At 44.3% G+C, this 16,551-nt stretch overlaps 1 protein-coding gene across 1 annotated transcript; it reads left to right on the top strand.

The window, feature by feature from the left end:
• The first annotated feature begins 29 nt into the window (after nt 1-29).
• Nucleotides 30-16,543, top strand: pik3cb (phosphatidylinositol-4,5-bisphosphate 3-kinase, catalytic subunit beta). The gene is made up of 5 exons (XM_031861100.1): nt 30-4,228; nt 6,549-6,777; nt 8,592-8,812; nt 12,350-12,535; nt 13,616-16,543. The coding sequence occupies exons 1-5, from the start codon at nt 4,070-4,072 to the stop codon at nt 13,895-13,897; spliced, it is 1,077 nt and encodes a 358-aa protein (XP_031716960.1). The 5' UTR covers nt 30-4,069; the 3' UTR covers nt 13,898-16,543.
• Nucleotides 16,544-16,551: the final 8 nt, after the last annotated feature.

Raw genomic sequence — 16,551 nt, 5'->3', positions numbered from 1 at the left:
GTGTGTGTGTGTGTGTGTGTGTGTGTGTGTGTGTGTGTGTGTGTGTGAGAGAGAGAGAGAGTTAGTGACCGTTCCACCTGAATGTGTGTTTACTGTCTACAGTCCACTCCTAAATACAGTTAGTGCTCCACTGGTGACTCACATGCACTCCAGCCACAGTACACACGCACACACCAGCTGACCGCTTATCCACACACCACCCACACAAACATACAGCCTTTCTGTCAGGCACAGACCAACACACACACACACTAATAGTCAGCCAGATATTAACACAGTAAGTATATTGAGCCCAAAGCTACACTGACTTTTCATTCCTCTCTGCCGCTCTGAGAGAGGTCGTCCCTTAGCTGAGTTTTTAGTAATCATTGATTAAGAGAGGAACGTGTCCCTTTTTAAGTGAATGGACCGCGTGCTGTAGCTGGGATGCTTTCAGGTTTCTATCCTTGCCTCTTGTGACTTTAACAACGTTTAGTCTACAGACTGCGTGGGTGCAGCTCAGCAGCGTCTGGCTTTGTCGTGTTGCAGCGTCATGATCGGTGTGCTTCGCTCTGTGCCTCTGCGGTTAGCGGCTGAGAGTGAAACGGGATATGTGGTGGTGGCACTAACAAACCAATGTCGTGGTAAAATCAGGGCTGCAATTATTGAGTGTGTTGATTGATTGATTGTTCTGCTTTCAGTTAATCGGGTTATCGATTAGTTTGTAAATTATTTGAAAACTGAACAAAACCTGTCTGAACTTCCTAAAGGCCTTTATTAAATAACTTTTTTTGTTCCAACCAACAGTCTAAACCCCAAATATATTCAATTTACTGTGAGATAATACAGAGAAAGGTGTATATATAGTATGTGTAACATCTAGCTAGAGAATTCTTGTTGAATGACTTTAACTCATCAGGTAACCAAATCATTTCAGCACCAATAAATGAAAGTGTTTCTGTGAGATGTAAACATAATTGTCTCTTCTTTCTTTGAAAGATGCGATGGGTGGAGACATGGGAGTCTTTTCAAATTGACACACACACACACGCTCTCTCTCTCATTCTGCTTGCCCATAGGTGGAAACGCTGACTCAGGCGGTCTCGGTATTGCCTGTGTGATCGTCTCCACACTTTGCTGCAGTACAGTGTTTGTAGCGGGGAGGTGACGAGGTCTGGGATCCTCTTTGTGAACTTTATTTTTACAACGTTGTGGAAGAAAATGTGTCACGGGACCCTTAATCACCAGCCATGAGCTTTTTTTTATACACACACACACACACACGCGCAAACAAACTATTTATGTTGGCCCTTCTTTTTCAGTCAGTCAGTCACACAGAGACGTGTGGACACACACTCCATTGTAAAGAGCCTCACAGGCCTCCGACTGTCAGACAGAGGGAGCTTTAGAAAGAGAGTGCTGAGTAACACCAGTGTTTAAATAACCATAAATACATCTGGGCCTTCACAACATGTCACTGTCACTGGATTCAGAAGAACCAGTGCTTCCATCACAGGCAATGATTTGCCTCGTCTGTGTTAACAGAGGCTGGACTTTTTTTTTTTTTGTGGTCGTATCGTCCTGCGTGTCGCTCTGTGTTCTCTTCTTCAGAAGTGAAGGCCATTTGAATGAAACCAGCATGCTTCCCTCTGATCTACCAGCTCTCCTTTGATTTACAAACAGTCCCCCTTTTTCAGTGCATCCGCAGATTTGATCAGACATGAAGATTTAAAGCCGTGATCGGGGTGACGGTTCTATCTTTCTTCCCAGGCTGCTGTATTTTTAAGTTTGTGAAAAGAAACGAGCGGGGGGCGCATTCAGATCAACAATGAACCTCCTACCTGAAGAAAATCAGGACCCAAAGTTGCGACAAATGCATTGAATTACAGTTGTTTACGTAAACACAAAATATGCCTCGGCCTGCAGAGAAAACCAGGCAAAGCACATGTAAGCAGGGTCATATTTCTGCACCTTCCAACACAAATAGTCCTTTGAAGTGTTCCCGGGAGCTGTGACCCCGGAGGCTCCGGAGTGAAACATTCTGCTAATGTTGGCCGATCCCTTCAAGCCCGTCTGTTTGTTGTCACATGAAACTCTCTTTTCTCCCCGATCTCGCAAACCCTGCCTGTTCCCCCACTGATCCACCCGCTGAAACCTGACCTTGCAGCAGACCTCTGGCTGTCTGCCACCATACCCTCAATAACCCTGCTCACCTGTGAATATAATGTGTGTGTGTGTGTGTGTGTGTGTGTGTGTGTGTGTGTGTGTGTGAGAGAGAGAGAGACACAGAGAGAGTGCGTCTCCATCCCAGCAGGATGAGACTCTATTCAAGCTGTCTGGTGTGAAGACGTGTTTGTAGACGTGCATGCACATACACACACGCTTGTTCATCCATCCCCTGAGCTCCCAGTGCTGTCAACACATCAGACAGACACGCTGGGTGTCGTGTTACTTTTCATGTGTGTAACTGTGCACCTTTGTGACGTTAGCCATTGTCTGCCGCCTCCCTTTTTAACCGTTCGTTTGACTGGTTTCTTGTCTAGTTGCCGCCAGGAAGTGTGTGTGTGTGTGTGTGTGTGTGTGTGTGTGTAACACCATCTCGATGTATGTGGAGGCAATTTCATACATAAACGTTCCTGCATGTTAATGTTAATATAAGTGGTTGTGTGAACCTGATCATGTCCTGCGTCGCCCCTGATCGCAAGCAGTAAGTGCAAAGTCCCTTTTTAGGAGATGTTTGAGCAGCTCACAGAAACACACACACGAGAGATCGCTTCCGTTTTGCGTGGCCGATAATGGTGAGTGTCCCGAGATCGTGGCTCCAAATGCACAGCAGATTTACTGCACCGTCCTCGGGGCGCACGGCATAAATGCGGCCGATCTGCCGGTAGCTCGAGCACTTAACTTAGAGGGGGGAGAGACCATTAGTGGCAATCAGGGCTGTCACTTTTAATGGGCGGAATCGAGACGAAATGGAGATGATGGACCTGCGGCCGAGTGGAAGAGTTAATGCTCTGTAGGCCCACTTGAGGACTGGGTAATGAGAAAAAGGGCAGGTGGAAGTGGCGTGACGGTACAGCTGTGGTTGAGGCACACGCCCAAATGGAAACCAGGCTGTGGGCACTTTTTACACCAGCAGCTGGGAAAAGCCACTTACTGCAGCTCCATGGAGCTCTGTGCATTTAACATGCATCTGTTTGTGTGTCCACGTGTGTTCCTTGTCCGTGAGTGGCATGTCTATTGGTCTATAAGTCATGGGTACTGCATGTGCTGGATGTTGAGTCCTGTGCACGTCTCAGTTGCAGACAGAAATAGACTTTTCTCAGCCAGTGCTTTTGAACATGAGGAACGGTCCCAGGCTGTGTGCATGTGTGTGTGTTGGGTGTGCAGATGAGAGGAGGGGAGGCTGACCTTTTGTTCTGTTTGCTTAGTGGGCATTCCTCTGAGCACTGGCCCTCACCCAAGTTAAAGCCAGCGGCCTCCTGCTGGACTCGGCGCAGTGCTGCCTCCAAAGGGACTCGGTGACACTGAATCATTTGAGCCGGTCAACTAGTTAGTTATTTAGAAGACGTGTTTGCATAGCTGTCATTTTACTTCTTGAAAAGCCTTTCTTCAAACTTTTTACTGTGAATTGATATGATCAGTTTTTAAAATCTCAGCTCTGTGACTTCAACTTGCAGTTGTCTTGTTGATTGTTTAAACCAGTCTCAGATCAGCCTAAACAACCTTTGAGGAATGGCCTAATGGCTGACTGGAACACCAGATGAGCAGCAAGGTTTCCGGGGAAAGTGTCATCAGCCGGAACAACACGGGAGTGTAGCCCGCTGACGGTGGGCAGAGCTCATTGTTTGTTGAGAGGATGAGTGACTTGTGAGAACCAATGCTTTGTATTAGCTCTGAAGCTGCTGTTTTGTCAGCCCTCTAACCCCGGCTGTCATTTTCTCCACTGTAATTACCTTTTTAAAGGCTGATTTGTGCTTATCTCAAAAACACAGCCTTCAAGCATCCGAATGACCGATTGAGAACAAATATATCTGTCCTCTGTCCCTCCAGGTCCTTATGGTTGAGGTGGCGTGTGGTGCCCTTTGCCATGCCTCCTGCCATGACAGACCTCCTGGACATATGGGCAGCCCACTCTCACCTGGCCGGCCACGCTCTGGACCAGATCACTGTGGACTTCCTGCTGCCCACCGGTATCTACATCCAGATGGACGTTCCACGCGAGGCCACCATTCAGCGCATCAAACTGGTGAGTGGCACCGGGGATACTTACAGCCACATGTTGCTGCTGAAGGCGAGGTGGTTACGACACTACGGATGATTAATAAAATCAACTTTCAACACACTTAAAGGAGATACAATCCATGTATTTACTTGTTGTGTGTCCATGTTATTGTCCTCACATGGCCTGTTGTCTAATTGAAAACACAGTCTACATCCCACACACACACACACACAGACATGCATATTTAAAGGGACACACGTCACCCAGCTGGTCAGTTATTATCTGATGCCTTTACTATGACGGAGGTGGCTGTTGTGGCCGGCTGGCTTGTGTTTTTTTGTTTGCGAGTAGCTGTTGCTCTTCAGAACGCAAATACCTCATGACATGTGTGACTGCAGCAGATTCTGTGAAGCAGATGTCAGAAGTCACAGACTTGATGGGTCTTTTAGAAGTTGTCAAGGGAATGGCTTACGTTGTCTAAAGAAGTGCCACAAAGTTTGTGTAGGTAATTAAGATGATAGTCTTAATGTTTGGGGGTTATTGTCGCCCCTGTGATGGGATTCAGCTATTGATTTAAACTACACGGAGGTGGCCCAGAAAAATGGAAACATCTGTGCGATGCGAGGCGGTGAAATAGGATACAGCCCTGCAAGAAATACAACCTAACTTGAGGCTTGACTATGTGCTGGTGTTTTGTTAAACTGTATTGAAAGCTGTTGCATTGAAATATCCACGTCAGAGAAACACATTACAGTATAATGTGTTTCGTTACAACAGCTTCATGAATGGCTTTTGAGTTTAAAAAAAGATGCGTTTTGCAGAGTTGGTATTTTATTCCCGTCTGTATTTAGGGCCGTTGTAATGATTGCATTTCTATTTGTGCAGTTTACTCGGTGTGCAACCTTCTCACAGCTGCATTCGTTTATATTTAGATCCACGTAGACAACTTCCCCTGCATTGATACACAACCTCAAACATGTTTTCCCCAGACATGCAGGCTCTGTAAAATAAAAGCCTGAGGAGGTTGTTCTGAATAGCAAACAAACAAGTCGGGGTGTGTGACCAAAGACACAGAATGATTTTGCTTTAGACGTTCCTTCTTAGCAATAATGTTTTTCCTGGAACTATACAATGAGGCAGGTCTCTTCCCATGTTCAGGTCTTTACATTCATCAGGACTAAATGTTGAGAGTGTATTCGTGAATGAAAAGACATCTGTTGACAAAGCACACGTGAAAGGTCTTCGTTCCCCGAGGGAAGCGTGTAGAGACGCAGCGGAAAGCTATGACAAATGATATGTCACTTAAGCCAGAAGTAGAGAGGAGACTTATAAATGGAAGGGGGGGGGACTGATAAGAGGAAGCCAGGAGCAGCTTCATACCAGACTCTATCAGCTATCAAGAGGAGCAGGCTGCTGAATGACTGCATTTCATTCATACTAATAAAGATGTGAAGTCTTGTTAAGTTGCAGGAAACGATTGTAAGTTTCATCACTACAGATGTAGCGCGGCGATACTTTTTCTAAAGCAGGTTTGTTCTGTGGTTCGTCTCAACATGCCGTGAAATAACAAGTGTTCCCCGGACAGGAAGATATTTGTTTGGAGGGCAAGAGTGTTCTGTTGTTCCGGTCTGTTGCAGGCATCACTGTGTAACCTCAGACAAACGCATTGAACCTGACAAACCCTGTGATCACGCTGTGGCTGAACAGTGGACATGAATCACGGCGGTAAACATTATTCACATCCTGATCGGCTCACCCAGAAGCTGTGTCATGTTTGCCGTGAGTCATGATTGTTACGTCATTGTTCCATGTTGTTGTGATTAGTTTTGTCCCTAATGGGAATCAGGCATTTCACTTCTCAGGTCATGATTCACCAGAAGCATTGAGATAGTCCACAAACCATTATATATTATTTATATATATATATACTGTGTGTGTATATATATATATATATATAATAAGGATGCTGTTTATTCCGTTTGCACACATTCTAACTAGGTGTAGATTTAGATTAATGGAGACGATAAAACAGCTCAGTCCTCTGAGGTGATTAAACATTTGATGAAACTCTGAATATTTATTGATGCGTGAGGTTAAAAGACTTTCTTACTTGATGGGAAAGATCTGCATCGTATATTCCAGCAATGCAGTAGCTTATATCAATGCAACGATTAATTGATAGTTAAGATTACTCTCTGCAGGTGTATATATATATATATATAATAAGAATGCTGTTTATTCTAGTTGCACATATTCTAATTAGGTTTATATTAAAGGAGACAATGAAAACACTCCCTGTGGTTTTGTAGTGCAGAAGCACCCTGATTCTTCTCCTCCCCTCCAGCTCTTATGGAAGCAGGCTCAGTCGTTCCCACTGTTTCCCTCCCTGGGCGACATGGAGAGCCACATGTTCGAGTGCGTCAACCAGGCCGCTGTGCACGAAGAGCTGGAGGACGAAACGCGCCGGCTGTGCGACGTTCGCCCTTTCCTGCCGGTCCTCAAGCTGGTGACGCGCAACTGCGGCCGAGCAGAGCGCCTGCTGGACTCCAAAATCGGCGTGCTCATCAGCAAGGGTAAGACGGGATCCCTGTTTAAAGGCCTTTTCCTCTAATTTAAAGTAGCAGGCCATCATACAAGCTCTCACACACATCACTCCCTCCCTGATTGATCCGTGTGCTGTCCCTGTTTGACATTCCCAATAAAGAAAAGGAACTTAAGAGTTGGTAAGCGGGACGGTAAATTTCTCCGCACACACACACACGACGCGCCTCAAGCACCTCTTCCAGTATGGTAAGTATCTGTGCTACTCGGCACATTCACCGCAGACGTCAGACGCGAGGCCGTCTGCAGCTGGCTCCCATCAGCGGTCCCGGTCTGATAGGGAAGCGCGAGGATCGACTGGACATCTCTCCCCGACATGTCTTCCATCACCTGTCACTTTGCGTTGTCTCTGGTGAGGAGCAGAGGGGATCGATGAGTACTGTAGCACAGCCCAGTCCTCTGAAGTGATTAAACATTTGTTGGAACTCTCAATATTCATTCATGCGTAAGGTTAAAAAAAAGACTTATTCGACACAAAAGATCTAGAGTTAGACTCGTATATCTATGTCGTATATGCCAGCAGTGCAGTAGCTGTTATCGCTGTAACGATTAGTTTACAGTTCAAGGAAAACTCTGAAAAAATGATAAGCTGCTGCATCAATCATCAAAAATAGTTGCAGGCAAACATTGGCTGGTTCCATCGTCTCAAATGTGAAGATTTGTTGCCTTTCTTTGTCTTTGGACTGATTTAAATCTATCTCCTCGGGCTGTGTGAGTTCATAACGAGCATTTTTCACTATTTGCTGACATTTTAAAGACAAAAAGATTCATTGATTAATGACGATAATATCTTGTTGCAGCCCCAGTTGCATGCACCCATTTTTTTCATTTGATGTAGTCACACTGTGACACAAGGTCACACACACAAACGGACGCATTCAGCCCTCTTCCGACCGAGGTATCCAGGATTACGGAAGTCCTTCGGTCACAGCAAGACTTCTTCAGAGGGAGAGATCAGGGCTCTGAGTCTTAATTGAAGGAGACTCGGACGATATTGATATCCTCCCCTCCTGGCTCCACTTTGCTCTGACGTGATCTTTAAAAAGGCTTTTGTCAGAGTAATGTGGTGATTTCCAAAGGAACCCCATAGGCCCGTCTGGATAGTCCCCCACACAAATCTAACCTTGTGCAGAGCACAGTAACAAACTATTACACACTCACACCATGATTCAGTTTTTTTCCTCTCCAGGAATACAGTCGCACGTAGCGGCTTGCACACTCACACAATGCAGCTAATGTGGTCCAGAGCCCTTCTTTTGAGTGCTGAGGGTCATATGAGTGCTAAATGTTGTTTTCATGACCAAGAGACTATTGTGAGGCACCCTCAGACAAAAGCTCTCTAGGGAGCAGAGAGATGAAGTACCATCAGACTAACAGCTGTTCATACCTCTGGCGTTTGAATATTCGGAGGCTGTGCTTTAATCCCATGAGAGTCTGCTGCTCGTAATCCCTTTTACACATTCATTGCTACTTTGTGCGTGTGTCTGGCATCAAGTGCTGCACAGGTGTTTGAATTCACAGGCTTTAGTTGCCTTTAAAAATGCATAATCATGCACACTAGAATATGCAGCGTCACACTTGACAGCACTTTGAACTTCTCGAGCTTCATTTTCACATGTAAAAAACAGATTAATCAGGATCCGTGCCTGTTTGTTAAGATTGTTGATTATTACATTTAGTTCTCACACCATGAAGACTTCTCCTCTAGATATTGTTACAGTTGAAATCATGACGTATCTTTGTTCATACCAGTGCTGCAACGATGTCCTTTCCCTTCCACCACTAGGTCTCCATGAACTCGATGCCATCAATGACCAGGAGGTGAAGGATTTCCGTGGCAAGATGTTTCGCCTCAGTGAAGAGAGGATGCAACAGGTCCAGATGATGACGTGCAAGGAGTGGCTGCAGGTCTGCTTCTCCCCAGAGCTGGAGCCCTCGGCCATCACCGACGGGCTCAACGACCGGCCGACCGACCTGAAAGTCATTATCCACTTCGACCAGTCTCAGGTGAGAGTCTGTAGTCCAGAGCTGGAAATGTGGAAAAGTTTCAGTGGTGTGTTTGGGGATTTATTTAGTATAGATTGATAATAATCTTTAAAAAGAAATAGACTCTTTGGTGACTGTTGGATCTAGGTCATCTAACAATAAAAACAACTCGGCAGAACATTTTGCTCCACAAACGAGGTCGGCAACATTACGGTACTTTGTGTTGTGTCCACAAATGTTTGCAACATAAATAATTTAGCCTTCACAGGCAACACAGTTTAAATCAATGAAGTCACTAAGATTACCAGTGAAGACTATTCAAAACGCAATAAAGTCATGGATAGCTAGTACATTGAGGAATTGTTGGTCTCTAACTGTATCATTAATCTGCATCATTTGCAGAAAAATCTGAAAATCCAATATTGTTCGACAAAAAATGTGATTTGTTAGTTTTGCACCAGAATGGGTACAATGTAGTCATCTAACAAAATGCACGTCTACTTCCTGTTACAGACATCCTGGACAATTCTTCTATATAGAAATTTGCCAGAGGGAAGAACCTTATAGGACGAGACACAAGGAGTATTTCTCCCTTTACAATCCTTGATTTCATTAGATCGTGACGATGATGGGAAGATGCATTTTGAATTAGAGACATTAAACTTTAATGGTAGCGAATATACCGCTCCACCTCTTATGGAAAGGGCCAGTTGATCTGGTTTTGAGCATCTGATCAGGGGGCCTCCTGGGAGAACCTCCCGTTAGAAGGTTTTCCCGGCACGTCCAACTGGTGAGAGACTCCCGCTGTAGAGCCAGAACACGCAGGAGAGATTATTTATCTCGTCTGGCCTGGGAACGCCTCGCGGTTCCCCAGGAAGGAGCTGAGAAAACGCTGCTGGGGAGACGGCCCCTGTGGCCTGGCCCCTGATAGGAGGGAGATGGATGTATGGTAGAGAATATAGATTAATATGAAATATAAACCACTGTATAATAACAACTAAATGCTCTTTACTTAGACCTTGTCTTAGGACTCATGGTTATTTGAGGTTACATCTATTTGCCTTTCAGTAAATTGTACAAACACAATAAATGAATTAAACATAATTAGGTCCTTATTGTTAAATGACTTTACGTTTAGTATTACGGGAAATAGCACTTGGATGGACTACATTATGCTGGGAGGGATACTTGTACTTCTTGGTAGAAAGCCAATTTCTTGTTGTTTTGTAATCTTTAAGTCGATTTGCTTTTCTCACTACATGAGTGACTTGCGACAGGTCTCCACATGAGGTCCCCAAACTGGTTTTTCTCAAGAAAACACACACAAAACGCTGTTTCAACACGTCTTTAATATTTCCCTCATGTAACGTCAGATCAGTCACCGTGTCATGTTTATTCATGACAACAGCAACTTTTGGTCCGTGTTGTAAACGCAACACGTACAGTGACTCGTTACAGCCGAGCCTTCAGCCACCAGGTCTCCCCCCTCAAACTGTATCTTGAGCTCTCATTGGCTGAAGCTCCCCGACAGACTCCGCGTTGGGTATCTGGAATGCGTCTGCGACGCATCGGCGAGCTACTTGGCTCACGTCTTCGAACAGTTCCCACGTAGCTTTGGAGCCTCTGATCCGGGGCTTTTGTCAGGGAGCTCCTAAAAGCTGTCTGAAGGTGTATAATTTGATCTTCGCACTAGTCATCCTTTTTACTAATTGAACGAGAAAAAGTCAAATCTATTCATAAACCCTTTAGCCGAAACCCTACAACACACATACCAGAATAACGGTGTGACTTACTGCAGCAGACAAAACCACCTTGTTTGAGCAGAGAAAGTAGCCATGTGACTCCACCAGCGTGGGCGCTGAGCCTCTTTTTTCTATTTATTTTATTTTCTGCTCACAGTTGGCAGCTCCACAGTAGTCATGTGACCGAGCCCAACTAGCAAGTCATGTGACACACTTAAAGTGGGTCAAAACCATCAGCGAAATTATGCCATCCTCCCAGACACACACACACACACATTAGTAGCATGGCAGCTCAAGGGACCCGAGCACTGATTAAAGTGAACTTCTTTTTGCTCCTTCTCTGAACTCCCTGACTGTCTTCTTCCATCTGTCTTTGTCTCTCCTTCTCCTCTGTTATATCAATAATGTTATTTCATCATAAAACAGATGGTCATGTCCCTCCAGACCTGTGTGTGTGTGTATATCAGCTTTGATCAACATCACACACACACACACACACACACACACACACACAAAGACAGGCCATCTGTGCCACGGTGCTCAGGTGGACATTGGCAGGAAGTCTTATTTAGGAGTTCAGACACAATGAGCCACATTATAAACAGGAAGTGTGGTGGTGTGGCTTGTTGTTCTAAGGTGATAATGACCAAAGTTCAGTGTTATTAGGATTATGCATTATAATTCAGCGGTTAACCCCGGTCTTGTTCTCTCTCTGCATCCTAATCTTATCCTCAGCATCTAAATAATATTCAGAAAGTAAAATACTAAAGTGCTTTCATGATATCCCAGAGCTGTTGCTTTCGTAGCTCCGCCGTAATGCGAAGTAGCCGTGAACTTTCTTTGTTGTTAATTATTAATGAATGACATTTTTATTCAACCTCCAGGAAATAATAACTCCCTCTCAGGTATCGGGTCAGTGCTGAGCTACAAATAGGAGGAAGCATATTAGACTTGCTGTGGCCAATCTGTGGAGGACTCTCACACACACACACACGCACATCTGCACACATTTTTAGAGCACAGTGTGTTCATTCAGCCACAAAACACATGCATGTCCATCAACTCAGAGACTGTGTGTGTGTGTTGCTCTTGTCCATCAATCTCTTATTCTCTCTCTCTCTCTCTCTCCTTTTCTCCGCTTATCTGATCTCAATCTCTGAACCCATCGGCGGTTAAGCCTCTGGGGGTGAGGAGCTATATTTCTGGGGTTTCAGTGTAGCCGCCGTGCATCTGGGCCAAGACTTCCTTCTCCTTGAGCCGCTCGCTGTTTACAGTTCGATTAGCAACTCGAGATGCAGAATTGTGACTTCTGCAACAGGATTGTTTCACAAGTAGCCAGTTCACGAGCTACTGTTAAACCTAAAAAGCGAAATCATCGTTCAGACGAGAGCCGATGTGTTTTGCGAGAGTGCATCTCGGCCACTGCTCTCCACACGGACCGTTTACCTGCTTTCAACCAAAGCCTGCTTAATCGTGATTGGTCGATACGACTTGGACTACAAACGTAAAACCAGAACGATTCCGAAACCAAAATCTTGTCTTGTTTCCTACAGCAATGAATCTAGAATTCTATTTAATAACAGCTGTGTGTTTCGGTACCGAAAAAGTGGTGAAGAACATGTTTCACTGTCTTATAAACCTTCAGCTTTGTTATTTTATGTCATCCAACGGCCTCCTCTTGAAATATTTTAGTCTAGATTAAGAAAATATAAATAGGTTTAAGGAACAGATGTTGTTAAACAAGGGTTACAGTTTGCGCTTCAAGTGCTAGTGAACTCTTGAATCAATCTCTCCGTTTCCCCGACTTGTCTTGCAGGACTCGGCCAGTCTGAAGGTGCCGTCGTCCTGCGTCCCCTCGGAGCTGAAGGAGCTGGCCCTGAAGAAGTGGCTCACCACCCACGGGCCCGAGGAGGATGAGGAGGAGTGGCGGGGTCAGTACGTGCTGAGGGTCAGCCACTGTCTGGAGTTCCTCTGTGGAGACCAGCCCCTGATTCAGTACAAGGTCAGTGGCTACACGGTGGACCTGGTCAGGTGTCTGTCAGTGAGTAACTTAGAAATAGGAACAGGAAATAGCAGAGCTAGTCCTCCATGAAAAAGCTTTTTTTTATTGTTTTATTCTAAGTATCTACAGCATGGTGAGCACAACTGTTCTAGGTCTGAGAAAGTCATCTAGTTTAATATCAGTGTGACGATTAAAAGCCTGTTAATAGTTGGGTCTTACTGGGAAAAGTTTAGGTTTTAACTCAAACGAATGCGCAAATATAATATTTCTGTAGCAGATGATGGACTGTGTTTCTACAATATGAATGTTTATGCGTTTATAACCATTATTATGGTGTGCATCAGGCACAATGAAATGATAAAAGCACGCAACTTAGGAACGCGTGAACAGGTGTCCCATCGTTCTGTTTGCGCTCCACATATTAAAGCTCCGTGTTTGATAAAGGTATCAGCTATGTGGGGAGTTTTCAGTTGCCATGGAAAGAGCCGTTATAAACTATTTACATAAGGGCATCGCACAAAGACGGCACCGAGTGAGCACGATTGCAATTTTCCGCTGGAAGCACAGTACGGGTCAGAGCAGGTAAAGCATACATTAGTGTGCTGGTGTAAACAGAGAGATGTGTATAAATGGAAGTATATGGACAGTTTAACATTAGAACCCAACAAAACGAAAGCCGAAGGCAGGCTTTTATTGCAGCCTCGGTATGTAAACGTGTGTGCAGCTGAAGTTCAGAAAGCTTAGTTTGGTTGGTTGCGTGTCTTTTTCTGGCATTGATTTAAATCTAAACTATTCCAAAGTATTTGGGAAAGGGTCTGTGTGCATGTTCATTTGATCAAGTCTGCTGACAAGCTGTTATGGCTTTGTTAATTATTCTGTTCTATATGTTCCTTAGCTGATCCTTTCTGCAATGCTTTTGCCTCACATTGCAGTATCCCGATTTACCAAAATGAAAGTCCAACTTTTAACATGCAGCACAACCATAAAAAAGGGGATCTAGCTTGTTTTTCCGTGTGTGTGTGTGTGTGAGGTTAAATATGCGCATCGCTAAAACGATTCCCTGCCCTGTCTTGTGTGCAGTACATCCGCTCGTGCATGCAGGCCAAGGAGTCTCCGCACCTCACGCTGGTCCACACCAGCACCGTCAAGGGCATGTTTGACAAGGAAATCTCTGCCATCGGAGCTGTGGTGTCCCGCAAGTCCTCCAACCCACCTTTACCACTACCTCCCAAGAGAAGGGTTCCCACGGTGTGTGTGTGTGTGTGTGTGTGTGTGTGTGTGTGTGTGTGTGTGTGTTTTCACTTCTGTGTTGTGGTGATCTTGTCTATCTATTTTATTTCAGATAAATTGTGGAGTCTTTAGTGGCTGAAGTGAAGTCAAACTAAAGTTGTCATTTCCGCTTGTTGGAATTGTTTTCATGTACTATTATTAATGTGGTTGTTTTCACTGTCGGTCCCAGGATGTAACATGAGGCATCGTTAGGATTAAAACTGAGGGTGTGTGATGCACATATGAAAATGTTTTCTAGATAACAATCGCTTCATATCCCGCCAGTGTTCTTGTTCCACCAAAATAGTAAATGCTCCACCGATGATTGAGTCACCTGCACTGAGCGAGGCAGGTGTGGAGGTTTACCTAGTAAACAAGTACTTGGCAGCTGCCACCTGTCTTTTATGAGCCAGTGTTCTCGGAGCGATGCCCTGCCAGCATTGGTCACATTGTCAAAAAACATCTCCAGCTCCTCACTGCAGCTGCTGCCGCTGCCAGGTGCACAGTGACATCGCTCCTCCATGTGTGTGCGTCCACATTCTAAATGTCAGGTTGGATTTAATTGGCCTTCGTTAAGTCTCCCGGGGGTTTTTAATTGCCCGGTGTCATGCTGACAGTCGATGCGTGGCGATTGTGTGGTTTGGAAAGTCTGTAAATATCACAGGTGTGAATCCTCATATCACATATAATATTAATAATAACGGGTCAACAGTTTGCAAGCTTCAGATCTGTGCAGAGCAACAAAATGGCAGCATAGAAATCTCTCTTTACCGCCGTTTTAAAAGAAGCCCCGAAACTAATTTATAAGCTTTATCTGTTACGCCTGTTCGCCATCCGAGCTCTACCAAGGTTTGCTTTAGGAGGGCCACTGTTGGAGCCACTATTATACTTTAGTTCTTTTGGTTTATTTACTTACGTCTGATGGTCTTTTTCGAGTTAGCAGGGAGCCTTTTATGTAGGTTATAGAGATTACAGATTTATGGAGGGACTTTTTCCTCACAATTCTTTACAAGACTTTACATACTCCTCTCATCCCGCCATGCAGTTCACTCCAGAAGTGATTTATTTCTTGGCTTTTTGGGAGAGATGGCCACAGGATAACTGTGAAATAGGAACGAGAGACATTTCCAATGACACTCCACTGTAACTCTGTCTAGGTAACCAACATGATTCAATTCTTTGGAGACGCAACTTCAGTATATTTAACAATCCACAAATGAAAGAACCTGTTGAGACAGAGGTTAAGCTGTATGTGGAACAAAATGATGAGAGTTAGGGGAATCCCTCTTTGCTTTGAGGTATTTTTGCAATTTCTTCTTTTCTTTGTGCTCTTAAATTTGCAAAACTATTCATTATTGTTATTAATAATTAGGGCTAAAATGTATAATTATTTTTAGTTTAAAATGTCTCAAGACCACGCCTTAAAGTGTCTTAAACCAGTAAGCGATGTAATTGCTGCCAATTAGTTTTCTTTTTTACTGACTAATCATTTTAGCTCTGAACTTGGTCTACGTTCTCTTTCCGTGACTCTTTACGATCAATCTTGTCTCCGTCAACGCAGAAATATTTCGTCAATAAAGGCGAAAACTCTCCATCGCCTCACGTCTGAATACAAACTATTACCTTCAGGCAGATGTTACAGAGCCAGTAAAAGCAACCGCTTCAAGCTTTCTTTCCTCCCAACGAGGAAACGGGTTCATCCTTGTTTGTAGTTCACAGGAAGGAGGAACTGTTGTACTCTTGTTTTATGTATTCAGTCGCTATGACTTATACGATTCTCTCCTGTTTTATAATGTAGTATGTTGTTATTTTTTCTATCCGGTCTTTGGTGTATAACTGATGTCTGTTTGCTGTTATTGTTTTAAATGTATTGCAGCTGTATGCAGCACTATTGCCCAAGCATAATAAAGTTTATCTTATTTTATTGAAGCCTTCATCACCTCCTGGCTGCTGTAGCACCTCGCCCTCACCGGTGAATATCTCTGTTTACAGCTAGATACAAATTCACCTGCCGACGTGTTTACTGGAATTTAGAAACAAGATCCGTTTTCACCAATTCAAGAAGCCTGCAGGGAATTTCTTCAAATTTGGCAGAAACGTCCAATGATGAACTCAATGAAGAACTGATTAGTGAAGCTTTGGTGGTCAATGGGAACTCACAAAACATTTTTCTCACAAGATCTTAGGAATTCACATGCTCGTTATGACGATTTCACACAAACAAATAAAATGATGAAGTGATGACATCTTGAACGGACACGGATGTAAACTGCAGCATGACTGGTTGTTTTCTCTGATTTGTTTGTTTGCGGTTTTGGCTTTCCTAATTTAATCTGATTGAGTATTCGTAATGCTTTACTTATCACGTTGTCACGTTGTTTAGCACTTTAACTGTATAACCGCGACACAGTTATGGAGGCAGACTGGAGGAGACGGAAGCAGAAGCCGTTTCTGTTTAAGCTCACCGTAGCAGTGCGTCTGTGCCAGCAAGTGAGACTTACTTTCAGGAAAGGAACCTGTTATTGGATGCTGTAGGAAACTTAACTGACAATTTGTCCCAAAAAAAGTACTGCCGAGAGCAGGACAGTTTGTTTTGTGAGGATACAGTGCACGGAGTTCTTGTTTCTGCCTGTAATTGTAGGGGCAGACACAAATAGTCTCTTATCTGACATGAGGCAAATTACAAGCACGCATCACGTCCACACACACACACACACACACACACACAGGCAGCAAACAGCAGGAAG

Source organism: Anarrhichthys ocellatus, unplaced genomic scaffold (assembly GCF_004355925.1).
Source record: "Anarrhichthys ocellatus isolate YVR2014 unplaced genomic scaffold, GSC_Weel_1.0 scaffold24, whole genome shotgun sequence".
Taxonomy (NCBI): domain Eukaryota; kingdom Metazoa; phylum Chordata; class Actinopteri; order Perciformes; family Anarhichadidae; genus Anarrhichthys; species Anarrhichthys ocellatus.
This window is presented reverse-complemented; position numbering and strand designations above follow the sequence as displayed.